The sequence below is a fragment of the Patagioenas fasciata genome, chromosome 3, assembly GCF_037038585.1.
Source record: "Patagioenas fasciata isolate bPatFas1 chromosome 3, bPatFas1.hap1, whole genome shotgun sequence".
NCBI lineage: Eukaryota > Metazoa > Chordata > Aves > Columbiformes > Columbidae > Patagioenas > Patagioenas fasciata.
The window spans coordinates 21357589-21374223 of record NC_092522.1 but is presented as its reverse complement, the minus strand read 5'-3'; the positions used below and the strand labels follow the sequence as shown (position 1 = coordinate 21374223).

General features: G+C 43.0%; 1 protein-coding gene across 1 annotated transcript in view; it reads left to right on the top strand.

Moving 5' to 3' along the window:
- LOC136099662 (TOG array regulator of axonemal microtubules protein 2-like) overlaps nucleotides 1-7167 on the top strand; it is a 37623-nt gene extending 30456 nt beyond the window's left edge. Inside the window, exons 17-19 of the mRNA XM_071807274.1 lie at nucleotides 880-1096; nucleotides 4583-4669; nucleotides 6920-7167. Of these exons, the coding sequence (XP_071663375.1) occupies nucleotides 880-1096; nucleotides 4583-4669; nucleotides 6920-7167 (552 nt within the window). The remainder of the gene's footprint in view (nucleotides 1-879; nucleotides 1097-4582; nucleotides 4670-6919) is intronic.
- Nucleotides 7168-16635: the final 9468 nt, after the last annotated feature.

The window sequence follows — 16635 nt, the reverse complement described above, 5'->3', positions numbered from 1 at the left end:
CTAGAAGAGAAATCAGTTGGGGTGGAGGAGAAGTATCAGGATGCATTGATTAAAAAAACCAAAAATTAAAGGATACTCCTGTAAACTTTCTCTTCTATTGCAGACACAACTCTGCCTATTTACTTCTATCCTCATCCCTTTCCTGATTGGGACCATTCTCACCCTTCCTGTGGGCCCTTTTTTCCCTTTGGAAAGAGGAAGACAATGGCTAGAGACAGATCTCTTCCTTTTCCTCCCAGCAGCTGTTTTTTTTCCCCTTTTCCAGCAAATGGTGCCTGATAATGTGGCTGTCAAGGGACTGAACCTGCTCTAATGAGAACTACACAACACATTAAACTTCAGAAGTCTACCTGTTAGCTAGACAAATGGTCTGGGTACTGAAGAGTTCATCAGAGCCCTGCACTCCTCCAGATGCAGGTTCTGAGACAGATAAAAACAAAACTTGGATCACATCCAGCCACAGTTTTGGCAAAATCAATACTGCCCTCAGTACTTGAGGCAACTTTATGGAAAAATGGGTATCATAAATACCTGTTTTCATACCTCTGCACCAAAGATATTGCATTATTAAAATGGGATTAATTTAATGATTTGTAGCGATGATTTATGTAAATAATAATGTAAATAATATAGAGAGAAACACCATATGAACTATCCTGTCTGCACTCAAACCTCTTAATAAAATATGAAGATCTTTCCAACCACCATTAGGTGCAACCACTACAGTGAGTAGCCCATAAGAAAACAGTGAAATTGTGCTAGTAAGTGCTGACCTAACAGAAAACATTATATTTTACATTTCTGGGTGCTTGTTTCTACATCTCTCCTTGAAACAAGAACATTTTAATCCAGATTTCCTGTCCTTTGTTTTCTTAACAGATTTTTGACTCTTTTGTCCTGAGACTTCAGGATTGCAACAAGAAAGTGAACCAGCAGGCGCTGGAGGCACTGGCTTTGATGACACCCATACTTGGAGATGCCTTATACCCAGTCCTGACCTCTCTGATAGCAGCAGTCACTGAGAACCTGAACTCAAAGCACTTGGGGATTTATGCTGCAGCTGTGAAGGTGCTGGAAGCATGCATTGATCACCTAGGTAAGGCTGACCTCTGACACTGACTCTCCCCAGCTGCGGCTCCTCCATCTCAGAGCCAAGTGAGTGCTAAGTCTGTGGATGGCTGTTGTTGTCTGTGGGAACATCCAGCTGCTGCAAGATGTGTATGAAGTCCTGCCTGCATTCTTTTTATTCCAATCGGTTGTATCATGTTGGGATGTGTAGCTGAATGGACACTGCTTATCACCTGGGTCATAGATCTGATTATTACAGAGAGGACATTCTAGGGATTATTTTAAGTTTCCACTATAAGAGCATGAGGGAAGTGACTAGCATCTGTCATGACTGTTTTTCCTGGGAAACTGCATGCATTTTGTTTTTATTGAATTGGATTTCTAATATGTGCACTCTGTTAAGTTTACAACCACTAAAACAAGATGAAAGGAATGTGCTTTTTCCTTGAAACACATAGGGGGAAGTGTGGTGGAGGCTCTTTGCTCTTGCTGGGCTTCTTTCCCACTTCTTTAGAATAAACAAGTATAAATCAAGATAAATCAAGCTGTAAATGATGGCTTATTCCAAACGTTGTTCTGCATGGGGCAAGATTGCTATAGTCAAGGTCTGCTGTAAATTCTCTTGCCACACAGACTTATGTCAGCTGTGAAAATGCAGCACTGGGTGAATATGCCTGAAAAATTCAGTGTTGAAGAGGCAGGTGTTAAAGTGAAATTAACAAGTTCTCCACATCAGCTGCTTTGCAAACTCAGTGAATCTGCTGACCTGCTGCCTTTCTGTATTCCAAGTATTGGGTTGTTCCTAATCATGAAGCAGGAGAGGAGGGTGAGACCTTTACTGCTCTTGGCCCTTACTGATTTTTTTGTGGTGCGTGGGAGAAGGTGTGGGAAAAGTTGCAGAATCCTGCTAAGAGAGGATGTGGCAAATAGATCCCTTCAGGGTTTTGTATGAAGCTTTCCGTCATTCCCCTCTCACCAATTCTAAGAGGTCACTGTAAATTTTCCATGCTGGCAGATGCTAGAACAGGAGCAAGGTGCATCTGTCTCTTATCACAGTGGCTTTACTCAGAGACAGGTTCTCAAGCAAACAAGGTGGGATATATATTTTTTGTTCTGCTCATTTTTGTGGACATTTGTAAAAGTTCAAACAGGTAACTGAATCACAGATATTTCAAAATTCAAGACCCTAGGGCTTTACTGGGGGAAGGAAGGCTCTACTGGAAAAATGCATGAGCAAAACCATACCATATGCTATAAAGTGACAAAACCACCCCAGAACGCTAAAGGATTGTTCAATGCTCCTAGCAAAGAGTAAGATAGCACAACCTCTTGCCCCATTGCTCCTATGAGTTTAATAGCTAAGAGCCCAGCTATTGCACCGAGGCTCTGTGTTGACATGCCTCATATTCTGAGCTTTAGGTGAGACTTCCTCATCTGCCACCTTTAATGATCCATGCAAAAATGCAAGCTGGTTAGAAAATTGTTTGATCACTTGATGTGAAACAAAAAAACCCCAAATGACATACAAACAAATAAAGAACATAAAACACCCCCCCCCATCTGTTAGACCAAAATTCTACCTAAAACCAAACTAATTTGCTTCCCAATAGTGCCTGAATAGTTTGTTTACCTTAACCCTGGCACTGGTTTGGATGTCCCCAGCTGAAGACCACACACATTCATTAGCTGTGACCTGGGACCATAATCCCACTCAAGGGAGCCACCTTGTAGGTGGAGGTGAATCAGCAAATCAAGCTCAACTGCAATGGGACCAAGACATCTTGCTGTCTCCTCTGACATCTGTCCTGCCCTGTTCTCTGTCATGAAAGAAATGCCCTTCAGATGGCCACTGCCTGACACCAGGGCATGGAGTCAGACCAGCAGCCCCAGATGGTTCCCAGAGGAACCATCACTCTGAGAGAGGGGAGGGGGAATTTCCCTGTAGTTGTCAACATAGCAAAGAGGGGAACGCAGTGAAAATGAGAGTGCGGAGAAGCAGATTCCTCTGCTCAATACAGCAACTGCGGGGCTGCCTGTCCTGTGGCCAGCAGGTTTAGCTGATACGTAGTACAGGGAATTAAAGCTGGGTTAGTAAGAACCAGACTGCCTGTTGCCTTGTTTTCTCTAGTAGCTATTAAAAGCTCCTCTGTCTTTAGGTCTCTCAAGGCAGCAAAAGTAACTGCTGGGTGAATTTGTTATTTACTTGAGCTTTAATGTTTCAAAATGTACCGAGCATTTGAAACTCTCAAAGTGAAAGTTGAATACTGCTAACATACTTATCTTCCTACAAAAACAAGAAAACAAGCAGCTCCCCCTCACCCATCCCAAACCCAAGTGTTCCCCTGAAAATCTATGTAGATACCAATATTAATGACAAATTAACATTTTGTGCTTCCACAAGACCTCCAGATCTTTTTTCAAAGCAGCAGCTGTAAGGTAACTCCCTGGGGAGGAAGAGCAAATGTGAAACAGCATCTGACAATACTGCAAGAGGGTGGGACAAAAAGTGAAGTGTCTGTTTGAAAAGATGAATGAGAAGAGTGTAATTACCAAAGCAGAAGCTTAATTAGCGTAGCAGAACGGATTCATTACTGCACACTCACAAGGAGATTGTTAGGGACTACCTTTTTTATATCTCAGGCAAAACGGAGCACTTAATAGCACAGTACTACTTAAAACCCCTTTGGGATTTGACTCTGTAGTGGTTCACAAAGAAGCAGGTTGCTTACTCTACCTATTGGTGCCACTCCCGGTGACACTGCGAGGTATCGTAGTGCATCCCACAAACATTCTACCTCCAAGAAAAGCTTTGCTTGGCTTATCAAAGCAGTGAGACTGGAGGCTTGCAGACCAATTCAGGCAGCAGTTTATTAATTAAAACAAGACCTCAAATCCAAAACAGGCAGCACAGGAGACGTTAAAATATATATGGCAGTCAAGTATTGGGAAATCAGGTTGTTTTTCAGTCTCTCTACCGAGATCTGATTTCAGAGATAGTATAAGAGCACCTGAGAGTGGATGGTGTTGGCAATGAGCAGCAATTATCTCTTGTAAGAGTAACTTGGAGTGTTGTCCATAGATCCCAACAGGTAGTTTAAAGATTTAACACCAGCTTATCCTTAAAGTGTGAATGGATGCGTGGACTCTTGAGCCTTCTCATCCTTTTCCTTAGACAAGGGAGGAGGTCACTTCTGCAAAGCTCCAGGATGCAAAACATTTTCATTGCTTACAGGTGATTTAAATTTTGAGGGCCCTGATGTGGAAGCTTTAACACAGCTCATTGTACAGCAGTTAACTCTGGATTTACAAATGTGAAATGAGAACTTTTCTTTTTGAATTTAAAATCCTCCCAAGTAAGCTGAAGGAAAGAAGTAAAGGACTCAGAAACTGGCATAAATTTCCTTCATTTTACAAAATGCAGTTACCTCTGCCTTTTCCCCTCCTTCCCTTTTTAACTATTTTTTTTTTCTTATAACCTCGGAAGAGTGAGCAGAAATACATGTTTCTCTTTCAGATAACACATTGCTGCTGCAAATCTTTGCCCACCGAGCGCGTTACCTCAGCGGCAAAGCTCTGCTGGATGTCATTGAACGTCTCACAGGTATTGCCTTCTTCAACTAATCTCCACTTCTTGAAGTCTTCAGAGGGAATATTTAGAGGGAATACCTCAGAATAGACAGTGCAGTCGCTTATCAAACACCAGAAGGTCCTGAGCTTGTTCCTCCTGCAAAATACTTGTACTTGGTGTATTTGGCAGGGGTTTGCCTGGCCTCTGCAGAGGCTTGCAGTGTGTGAGAGAAGAACAGCGCTTGGGCTCCAGCGCTGAGCTCTCACTGAGGCATCTCAGGACCCGCCTCCAGGAAAGAGAAGGCCTAAAAATACCCTGGCTGACTTCTCTCTTTGAAGTACAGTACAGTAAAGGTCATGGAGGTCTCTAAGAGGTCCCTGTTCTACAGCGAACCAACATCCTTTAGAAAAAAAATTGTGGCAACTGGTATTTCTGAGGATCGGTTTGTTTTGTCATCATAGGATTCTTGTTGTCCTGTTGGAAACTTTTGAGGCGGAGTCCTGCAGAGCCTGGGGGGTCACAGTGTAGGTGAAAACTCAACACACATATTACAGGCAAGGACTTTGTGCAAGGCAGGATTTAGGGGCAGAAGGAGGCAGTTCAGCCCAACCCACTGAGGCTCCCTGCCTGTATTGCAGATATCATATGGACTCATTTCAGGATGTACAAACAGTCTACTGTATCAGCAGTGTGCAACACACTGGAAGTACAGCTGATAATTGATTTATAATAGTAGCTTGCTCTGTCCAGCAATAGCCAATGAATGGAAAAAATTATAATCTCAATATATACTAGAGAAGAGTATTTATAGCCTTGCTTTAATTAGGACTAAATCCACTTCTAGTTATGCCAGCATCTTTTAATCCAAGGTTTAATACACTTTGCTTCTTCATTATGAATCTCAAAAGGGCATGTTTAGCCATAACAAATATAAAAGGGCCTTTAAAGATAATTTGGATAAAGTAAATCTCTGTAAACATAAAATTTACTTTTACAGTTATTTTAATCTCTTTTTCAAATACAGCATTTGAACATAAATTGGAACTACTTTAGAAAGCGCAGATGTTCTCTCTGGGATTCAGTGGGAACAGACAGCTCTTTTTGTTCTGAAGCTCCATAGTGACCACTGTGTTTAATAGCATTTAAACATAAATTAACTCCTATTTTAAAATAGGTACCCTTTTCCTGCTTACTAGAGTTGGTTTTAGGTACTGTCAGGAGCCGTTTAAATGTTGATGACTGATGCTAGATTAACAGCATAGAGGAAATGAAGGTCCTTCCACTACAAAATAATAAATAGTTACTGCATAACGTTTCTACTGAACAGAAGATAACAAAGCTCTCTTCAGACCATTTCAGATTTTGATCTCTCAGCAAAATCTGCCATGCAAGGAGCTTATTGATAGTAAATTTTTGTTTGTATTTAATAGAGCTCAGTTCAGAAAATGAGCTGAGAACAGACGTCAGAGAGAATGTGCAGAATGCGTTAAATATCAGTCGCCTGTGTAAGATTTTTCTCTGTTCCCCTATTTTAGGGAATGTTGTGAGGGCAATTGCCATTAAACTCGTGAGATGCTCAAATGCCATGGCAATGGGGTTTGGGTAATTATCTAAGACATTCTGAAGTTTGAAACAGCTGTTCATTAGAAGCCACTAAGTATGAGGGGAAAAAACCTCAGTTTGGACCCTTCTGTCACAGACCTCAGTTAGTCACTGATGTTTGTAAGAAAACTGTCAAGCAACACACATCTTTTCTGGGCTGAAGTTTTGAAGTGTGGTGTCATACTGCTGTTTGCTGTGTGCCACTAAGCAAAAGGAACAGCCACACGGGACTTCTGTCATTCTTTGTCAAAGGTCACAAAAAAAGTAATCATCCTTTTGTTAGAAATCTTTCAATTACCTCTCTGAGCTGCATTTCAAAATCTTCAGCAGCTGGTTTAGACAACTTCTTAACGGAAATAAACAGCGATTTGCCATTTTTGGCATTTGTAATGCAGAAGCAGATAGTGAAATTATTTACAAAATGTGTATTATTCACTTTGATAAGTCTATCATGGATACAAAGCCTCTGATTTGGAGAAATTAAGGTCCTCAGAGGTTGGTTATGCTGTTCAGTGGATGATCAGCCACTGTTGCCTGTTTCTGGACCATTGGGCCCTTTGTGCTTGTTGATATTAGCCAGAAAAGCCTTCCAAGAACCAAAACTTGTAGGTACTTGTAGGTACAAGGAACGTACTTGTTTACATTACGGCTGTTAATCTGTTTGTCTCTCTCACCTGGCAGTGCTTGTGGCCACTATTTATCCCCGGAAACCTCAATTCGTCCACCGCTATGTCCTGCCTGCGCTCTGGTTCCTTTTGGGAAACAAGGCCCTGCCTGTCCGAAGCGGCAGTGTCAGGGCTGTGCTCACCAAGCTTGCAAAGAGCCTTGACGAAGTGATGGGCCCCAGCCTGAAGAAGTATGCCACCAACCAGCCTCAGTATGTGACAAGAAACCTCTGGGATCTTTTGAACCTGAATGTGAAGGCTTGATGTGCTCCAGGAAACAGAAGGAGGGGTGTGGAGTGGGACAGCTGGAGGCAAAGGTGGATGTGGTGGTGGCATTCATTTTATTCCGTGTGTTTGAAGAAGAGGATTTATCTGATAGAGTTTGTAGTTACACATTTACTTAATATATTTTGATGTTGGTTTAAAAAAAAAAAAAAAAAAAACAAACAAAACCTTAAAAAAACTTTAAAAAAAACTTAAAAATCTTAAAAAACTTAATAAAAAAAAATTAAGAATTCTTTAAAAATAAAAAATATTTTAAAAAAGAATTTTTCTAAAGTTTTATGTCTTGACCTCATGTTCCCTAAGAAGTTTGCACAGATACCAAAAAAATAAAACCTGTGTGTAAATGCAATTTGTAACTGTAAAAAGGAAAATACTATATTTATATACATAGAAATTAAGAGATGTGCACATACATATATTTTTACTTACAAAGTAAGAGATGGGCTTTGGAAGCATTAGAACTGTAGGAAGAGATGGTTTGATTTCAGAAGCATAGAATGAGAAGCCAGGACCTGCTTGCCCAGAAGGTACGCAGTGGGGTTATGGGAGGATGTGCAGCTCACTGTATATGCCAGTGTATGCAGCGGATGCCGAACTGCCGGGCAGCCCCTTTACAAGTCTCTGGTAGCTGCTGGTGCAATGGCCTGAGATGTCTAGGTCAGGCTCACAGCCCCAGTCCAATGACAGCAGAAACCTCACCAGATGCACTGAAATTTTCTTCCCGTTTCAGGGGATGCGTCCTGTCTGTGGTCCCCTGTGCACCACATGCAATGGACTGATGTGGTGAGGTGACGGGTGCCATCTGACTGCCACCCAGCACCCTGAGGTACCCCTGGGGAGGGGCAGGAGAGTGGTTTGTGGCAGGGGGGCTGTGACACCTTGCACATGGGGTGCTGGGTGGGCAGTGAGTGGGCTGAGGGTGTCCTGGGCAAAGGTAAGCTGTGTGCAGGCATTGTGGGACAAGGTATATTTTTTTAAAACTATATAGATTTTCTAAATGTCTTTCCGTCTTTTGAGATGTGAAGAATTTGCCTTCTATGCAGACCAGTAAAGCACTTCTGAACCTGAGATTCAGGAAACAGTGAGGAGGAGATGTGCCAGTCCTTCACCATACACAGATTTGGAAGCACAAGAGGGAGGAGTGATGAGAGAAGAGTGGAAAGGCTGAAAGCAGCAGATGTTGGTGCATCTGTGTAGTCAGATATGAAAACAAAGCAGCCTGATCTATGTTCATATAATCTTCCATATACTGGCAGGGTTTTGAAAGAAAGAAGAATAGAAGTTTTGGGGAGAAGAAAAAACAGGAAAATAACAGCATGAGACACACTGGGCCCATGGAAGTTTAAAAGCGCCTTGACAGGTTCTTGACAGATACAAGGACCTTGTAGGAAGCTGGGAGGTCAAAGAATAATCCAGGGAGATCTGACCATTCCAGGAATTTTATGGTCTTATGTTTATGTGCTGCATTGTTCAGTATGTCTGAAGCTATGCAGGACTCTAACTTGCCAGATAAAATGGTTGCACTGTGGCACCTCTTAAGGAATCTCTTTTTAGTACAGTATTAAAGTGGCAAAATTATTTAGTAGACTCTTCTAAAATGTTTTGTGCTGCTGTTTGTTTTTTTTTTTTTTTGAACTCCCAACTTTTGGTAGCAGGGAGTACTCAGGAACTCATCTCTATGAAGTCTTGGTATGCGATCTAAGCCAGGGACCTGGCTCTGAAACACCAGTGTTTCTGGAGATCCTGCAGCGGAAGCCACAGTCCTTGCAGATCTCATATATAAGTGGAACCTCTTGTGTTCTAGTTGGTACCCATTGCCCCTTGTTTAAATTGCAGATCTGGAACTATGTCACTTCCTTAAGCACCTGCAGTTTGCTACTGCCTGAGATCTATTTCAACAGGTTGCTTTTCTGCCTTTTTTGTTTTGTTTTGTTTTAATTAAGCAACTGGCATCTCTCAAGGGCCTCCTGGTTTTGCTTCCTCTACCTCAAAAGTTATTCTTGCTGTTTTCCTCCTCTGCAGGTCTCTCCCTCCGGAGCCCCGTAAGTGCTCCCTGCACAGGCTGCTTTTGCTGGGCTGAATAACAGTCCTTTAGTTTTACTTTCTCTTTGGCTATGCTTGGGCCTTTGGGAATGTGGGGGGAACCTTCTGCACTTGGGGGGGAAAAAAGCTTTTGTGCACATGATATGAGGTCTCTAGAGCGTGTTTTCATGCATTTAGCTGTAGCACTTGCAAAGTTGGTTTGAAATGTAACCCCTGTAACTGGTTTCTTAACTCTCTGTTGGCCTTGAGTGGTGCTTTCACGCATACTGCTCCCCACAGCTGGTGAGAATAAAGCATTGCCTGCCAGTACCTATTCTGTCCAGGTGTTTTATTTTTTTAACTCTCCAGCTGAGGCAGTTTCCCTGTAAGAGGGGCAGTCCTACAACAGTGAGATCAAATCTAGCTGACAATGTCTCTGGTGACAAGCAGAGGGTTTAATGGGTGAAGGTTAATTCAGCTCAGACGAGCTCTCCTGCCACAGGTTTGCACAGGGGCACATCTCAGAAGCCATTAAGAAGCTACTAAGGTTTTTGGATGGCACAAACAAAAGGCAAATCAGTGTTGAACCTTCTTCCAGCACTGATAAGAATTTAAATATTTAACTTCTCAAACTTATTTTTATTATAATTTTATTACAGAAGTCTCACCAGAGAGGAAACTGCAAGCTGCACTTGCAGGCCCAGTTTAATTCATTTAATGTGCAGTGCAGTTGCTAAACCACAGAAGTTAGGATAGGAAAATAAATGAATGGCAACTTTGTACATTGGCTTACTCTTACCCTACATCCTTCCAGAGGCCCAGTACAGACCCTGGCTGTCACAGAAGGTTCTTCCTGCTTGATGAAGGTAGAGTTGTCATAAGGGAAGGCAGGGGAGAAAAGGTAAATATGGTGTCTACCATAAAGGAGTGAAGAAAGTTTACATTCCCCTGCAGAGTAGGGAGTGGTCTTTTGCCATCTCCCTGTGCAAGGGGGCATTAGAACTCTGAAGCTGCATGAGCAGAGAGACTGGTGCTACATACACTGAATCCAGTCTGCAAAATTCATCTTTTCCTCAAATGGGCACTTTCTTCTCACCGAGAGTCAAAGCACACACCTGATGGCATGACTTACCCGCTCTTCGGAGTGCATGTGCCATGCAAATGGGTTAGCTGGACCCTGAATCTGCCTGTGGAAGTGCAACCACAAACCCCTGCAGCAGAATGTACGTGCATGAACTTGGCAGTGCCAAGAAGACTTTGGGAAGGATATGGAAAAATGAATGGCAAACTGGGAGGACAAGGAAGGAAGGCTGGACCCAAAGCATGGCGCAGAGGCTGAAGGCTCCTGTTGTAAAGAATGTTGATTCTGCTTCATGGTGCTGCTGTGAGAGGTGGAGCAAAGAATTAAAGAATGCACCTGAAGGGAGCTGCTTTTGCTGAGGTGCAGCTGGGGCATGGATCATAATAAGGTGATTCTGGTAGAGTTTGCTCTTGCCAAGGTTAAAGGTGAGCTTGGGAACCAGGTGCTGCAATCCCTCTCTCAAGCAGAGGGAGGGGATTTGCACTGAGGTGGCTATTTTAGTCCTTGGTAAATAGTGACGATGGGAATAAAAGTGGTTGCATTGCTACCAAATCTCTGACAGCTGACACTGAATCCTGATACTGTGATACTGCCTTTGATACAGACAGAGGTGAGAAAACCACTCTAGTTAAAATTAGAGTTGACCCGAACCATTAAGCCTCCACTCTGCCTTGATATCTTTAGCTGAAAAAAACAGTAACTCTGGCCAACAAACTGCCCCTGTGTTTCCTTAAAAGCCCCCCAACAGCTTTGAATGCAGTTGGCAGTGGTAAAGGAGCTGTAAAAGCCATGCTCTGTGCTAATAGCTGTGCCCTGGATAAATAAAGGCTGTGCTATTTTCATGGTGGTTTAACATGTTTCACCTCTGCTGCATTTGAGAGCAGCACGTACAACCTCGGCCCCCTTTGGAGACTGGGGTGAAGGCTGCAGGATGTGCAGGTCTGTCACTCCCTGCTGCTGGCTCCTGGAAGGGACGTCGTCGGTGCCCTGCGGCCAGCACTGCAGCTGTGCCCCGGCTCTCGGGCACGGCCTCAAATGTCACATTCCCTCTGATTCAACTGCTGCTGCTGGGGCTTCCTCTGCAGATGCACACACATCTGTACGCACACATCTATACGTAGAGACACTTCCTTTTCACAATAGTCCTCGTCTGTGCATGCTGTCAGCGTATATAATAGATCAGACTATAAAACTGCTCAGTGTTGACACATTTCTGTCAGTGCAAACATACAAGTAGTAGTATGTGTTATTTCAAGAAGGGAAGTTGGCTATTCTAATAAGATGACTTTCACATGTGCATAATTGTGCCAGTACCAGGATCTCTATTGCTTTGATTACTGTATTATTCTGGCAGTTTTTTATTTTCAGTATCACTCAGTGAAAACAAAACATGCTCCTGTTTCCCCAGGGAACGGCCACCCTCCAGCTAACTCAGCCCAGTGGTGCTGGTGGGTGGCCCTGCAGGCTGGACCTCCCTGTGATCCTGCCATTAATGCTCCATTTGACGGTAATGGTAACAGCGTGCCCCTCTTTTGGTCCTGCCCAGGGGTGACAGTAGTTCATGTTTCATGCCTGTAGGAAGCTATAGTTTTTGTTTGTTTGTTTGTTTGTTTTCAAAATTACAGATTGCACTTGTCCCAGTAAAAGCTGGCCTAAGATCTTCCTTAGTGCATTTCCAACAATGCATAAATCTGTCCCACTGTATCCTTTCCTTAGTGACCCTCTCCTCCTCTTTGTCTTTTGCCATGGCTTCTTTGTGTCATCCGCTGCTACTTTTCATTATTTGGCATTGCAATGGCATCATTTATTTACACGTTTGGGAGACAATGTACCCAAAAGGTCCTATATAGAATAAAGTTTTCTAACTAGATATATCCTTTGCTCACAACAGACCTGAAGAATACTTGGCCCAAATCCCAAAGCTTTGCACATTTGCAATCCGAGTAATTTCTGGCTTATAGCTGCCTTCAATCACAATTTTATATGTAAGAAGAGGAAACGTATTTCATGGGGAAAACATGCCCTGCTTTTCAGACGGCAGATATATGTGCATTTACCCAGAACAGCAGTAAAGTAGTGTTGTTTGTAACTTGTTTGTAGAGGATGAGCTGACCATAAGGCCAACAACAGGTGAGAAGGGTTTCACAAATCTATTTATACTCCAGCCTGGGTGCCGTTCAGCCCAGAGCTATGTGACAACTCATTGCCATGGGCCAGTGCTTCCCAGCGTAATGAATTCCTGTGTAGCTGGAACAAGCGCTTCTAGGTTTGGCTCTGACTCCTGATGAACTGCGTGATCATTGACATTGCTGCCTCTTAAGAAATTGTTTAACAGTTTTGTTTCATAATCATTTGAATCTGCTAAACTTACATTTTAACGTGTAGCTGCCATTATTCCTGTGCCTTAGGAAAAAACACTTCACAGCCCAGTGCAAACCATAACATTCTGTCAGCATATTCTGCATGGTTGCCAGTTTCTGATGTTACAAAAGAAAATGCATGTGTGAGGTATGAATTAGGATTTCTGGAGGAAAAAAATCTATTTTATGTAGCTGTGTGTGTTTGCTTAGCTATCATCTAATCCTGGCCTAGTAAAGCCCAGGCAGGGTAGCATGATGGAGGGAAGAACAGTCCGTGAGCTTACAGGGTTGCCATTACCAGCAAAGCGAATATGTCTTTTTTGTTTTCCTTGGAGACAAAATCATGGAAACAGACTGCCTGTTTACCCCCCTCTCTGCTCTAATATTTTCTCAGATCTTTTTAAAACACCGTAGTAAAGACAGTGAAACTTGCTGTTGGAAGGGTAGTATTTTTCCCTCTCCTTGAAGTCACTGCTCTTTCACATCAGAAACATTTCTTAGTCTTCAAACATGGTAATAAACAAACGTGGATGATGCATGGTCCTCCTGATGGTGCTTCAGAGTACTGCTAAGTGCTTGGCTTACAAAATTAAATTTAGATATAGCTCAGGTCTTGGCTCAGTATTATGCAAATTTAGGAGGAAAAAAAAATTGAGATAGAAACCTCAAGATAACTGGATCCATTGGGCCCTGTGCTAGCTTTCTGCTTACCTCTTTGCTGGGCTGGCCTGCCATCCCAAAATGGGTGGTGGGAGATGCTCAGCCCCAGAGCTGTTGCCTTGAACTTCTGGAGCATGTCAGTCTCCTGGGAAGCATCATCTGAAGAACAGAGACGCTCGCACAAGTTCTAGTCTCCTTTTCACTGCAAGGAGTCTAAATCAAACCCATCGAAGGACTCCTAAAGTTACTAGTACACTGTTTATTTAAAGAAGTGCCTTTCTATTTTTGCTGGTTTGTAAACAGCCTCTGTGGCAGTTACGACAAACTTCACTGTGTGGCTGGAGCAGACAGGCTGCTGAGCCGTTGTGTTGGGAATACACTGGGCATCTAAATGCCTACTGCGCTTGTTGTGTGTTTCCAGCAGCTTTTTTTTCTTTTATTTCCCTGTGGAAAAGCTTTTCCTAGCTCTTTGGCTGTCAAGAGAAATCTGCAGGGCTGGATGGGGAAATTGTTGCCTCGCCTGGGCTGGCAGAGCTCAGAGGTGCAGTACGTGCTTTCTCCCACTCTTGGCTATTGGTAGGATAAGTAGTTCTGAAGTCCTGAGGTTTTCAACATGAAGAATGTAGCATTGTAATTTTATTTCAACTGTCCATGGTGCTTTCTAGATTATTTCTTCATTTTGCACCTTAGAGATATCCTGTTACCAGCTGTTGTTAATGTGATACGTGGATCGACATTATATTTGTCTCAGATTCAGAATTAGGTAACTGCTTACCAGGAGCCCTGTGTCTGTCTGCAGAGCGCTGAGCGCCAGCCGGGCAGCCCTCATGCTCCCCATTGCCTGGTTTATCCACATGAAAAAGCGTGCTATGGAAGCCTACTGGTATGCCATTAACGCATGTACGTATATGCATGTGTTTTCTCCGAAATATGAGGATGAAAGGATCTGCATTGGATATCAGGTTATTGATTAAAAAACATCAGTATTAAAAAACTCCAGAGAGATGCATTACCTTGTGCCCTCAATGTCTATGGTAACTCTATTTACAAGAAAAGACACAACACTTCGAAGTGGAGGAAAACATTAAAAATATTAAAAAAAAAAAAAAATTGTATTATACCGACAGGTTTAATTTAGAGTTTGAATATAAGACTCTTACACTGATATTGGGTTCAAGAGGCAGGAAGGCTGCAAGGTGCAAATTGCCCCATTAGGTTGACTTCTTAGAGTCACACTCAAAAGCCAAGCAGCCAGTGAATTTGTTGGTTTAGGTTTTACCTGTAGCGCCATGTCAGCCTTGCTATATATCTTTCTGTGTCTACTGGAATGCCTGGAAAGTTTTGTTCCCAGCTTTACAGTCACTGCCCTGGGGAGTCTCTTTAGTTTGGAGAAAAGGAGGCTAAGGGGGGACCTTATTAATGTCTATAAGTATATAAAAGGTGAGTGCCGTGAGGATGGAGCCAGGCTCTTCTCAGTGGCAAACAATGATAGGACAAGGGGTAATGGGATCGAGCTGGAACACAAGAGGTTCCACTTCAATTTGAGGAGAAACTTCTTCTCAGTGAGGGTGCCAGAGCACTGGAACAGGCTGCCCAGGGAGGTTGTGGAGTCTCCTTCTCTGGAGACATTCAAAACCCACCTGGACATGTTCCTGTGTGACCTCATCTGGGTGTTCCTGCTCCGGCAGGGGGATTGAACTGGATGATCTTCTGAGGTCCCTTCCAATCCCAAACATACTGTGATACTGTGAAGGACATTGCTGTGTTGGCAGCCCTAGGCCTCAGCTTTCATTCATTCATATGCTGAAGACCCAGTGGTTTAGTAATAGTAATAATAAATGAAGAGCAGCCTTTAACACTGAAAGCTTTCAGTTTCTTCTTAATTGCTATATAATCAATTCATCTATGCCTCAAGGAAAACTTTATTAAAGCAAGAGGGATTCATACAGAGTAAGACAGGCTTATAACCCCTTTCTCCTTTAAAAGAACCTTGATAAAGGGTGTACTCTATACAGTCTAACTCCAGAAATCCTCACAGGATTACTTAATGCAGTCACAGAGTGGAATATTACTAAAGAAAGGATGAGGGCAGGTAAGCGGCCAGATTTTGAAATTCAGTATGTCAGTAAAGTGGAGAGCAATTAGGGATGGTGAAGGCTGCAGATAATTTTGTGCTTGCAGTGGTGGAACAGGGTATATGCAGGGCAGGCAGATGTGAGATGAACCAAAATGAGATCAGAGGGATAACGTGGTCCTGGGTCTTGACCACCTTGTCCAGCTGAGTGCCTACTGTCTGTATCTGCACATCTTTTTTTTGACATTTACATTTTCATTATTCATCCAAAATGGCCAAGAAATGGAAAGTTGGGATCTTTGCTCCAAACTTTCAGTTGATCCAATATACAGTAGTGAGTTTATATTTGTCTGAGGACAACATGGAAATGAGTCCCTAATCAATACTGCAAGCATTATGAAACCTGCAGTATCTTGCCCGGGAAGATCAAAGTCTGAGTTTGAAGTTCATAACTGCAACAAGCATCTATACACACTGCAGTCATGATGGCACCGAGTGTATCTGCTGTGGATGGATTAATGATCTGCTAATCTAGAAGGATTTCTCTTCAGGAGATGTTGGCAGCTCCTTACTGATGAGACATGACAGTAAGAACAGGTTACTCTATCTCTGTGCTGAGATTTCTTTCCCTCCTACATAGAGCAAAGGGAACAACTTCTCAGAATATTCCTCTTAATGACGAAACTTCATAAATGATTATGAAATGCTTTGGGTGTTCAGAGGTGTGGCAGCGCAAACACTGTGACACGCTGGTTTTATTGATAACCTGCGTAGTGCTGTCATCCAGATTGCTAATATCTGGAGTAGTTCTTGTCAAAGAAGTAACTGGAGTATAAGTAGTGCTTTCATGTTCTTGTGGTCTTCAGATACTGAGGGTATGGAATGACAAGTCCCTGCAAGGTCTGAGATGTGAGCAGCGTCACTGGAAGCAAGGGCACCTGCCAGCTTTTTAAAGGTCTGCAGATAAAGTGCCACACAGAGCTGTTGGCCACTGTTCTTGCAGCAGTGAAGCCCTGGCTGGAAAACTGATACTGCTTCACTCTGTGCTCAGCCCCTCTGCAATGAGACTCCACTGCAGCAGGTGCACTCTGGTTTTAATCCTTAGGGGAAAACCACTACCTGCTGCTCAAACTAGCCGTGGTTGCATGCAGGAACTCTACTAAACAGAGTACAAAATTGCCAGGTAGCTCAAGCTTAAATCAGGGCACGGGAAGGGTGGAAGCACAGCTGATCTCTGCTCTGCTCTGTCA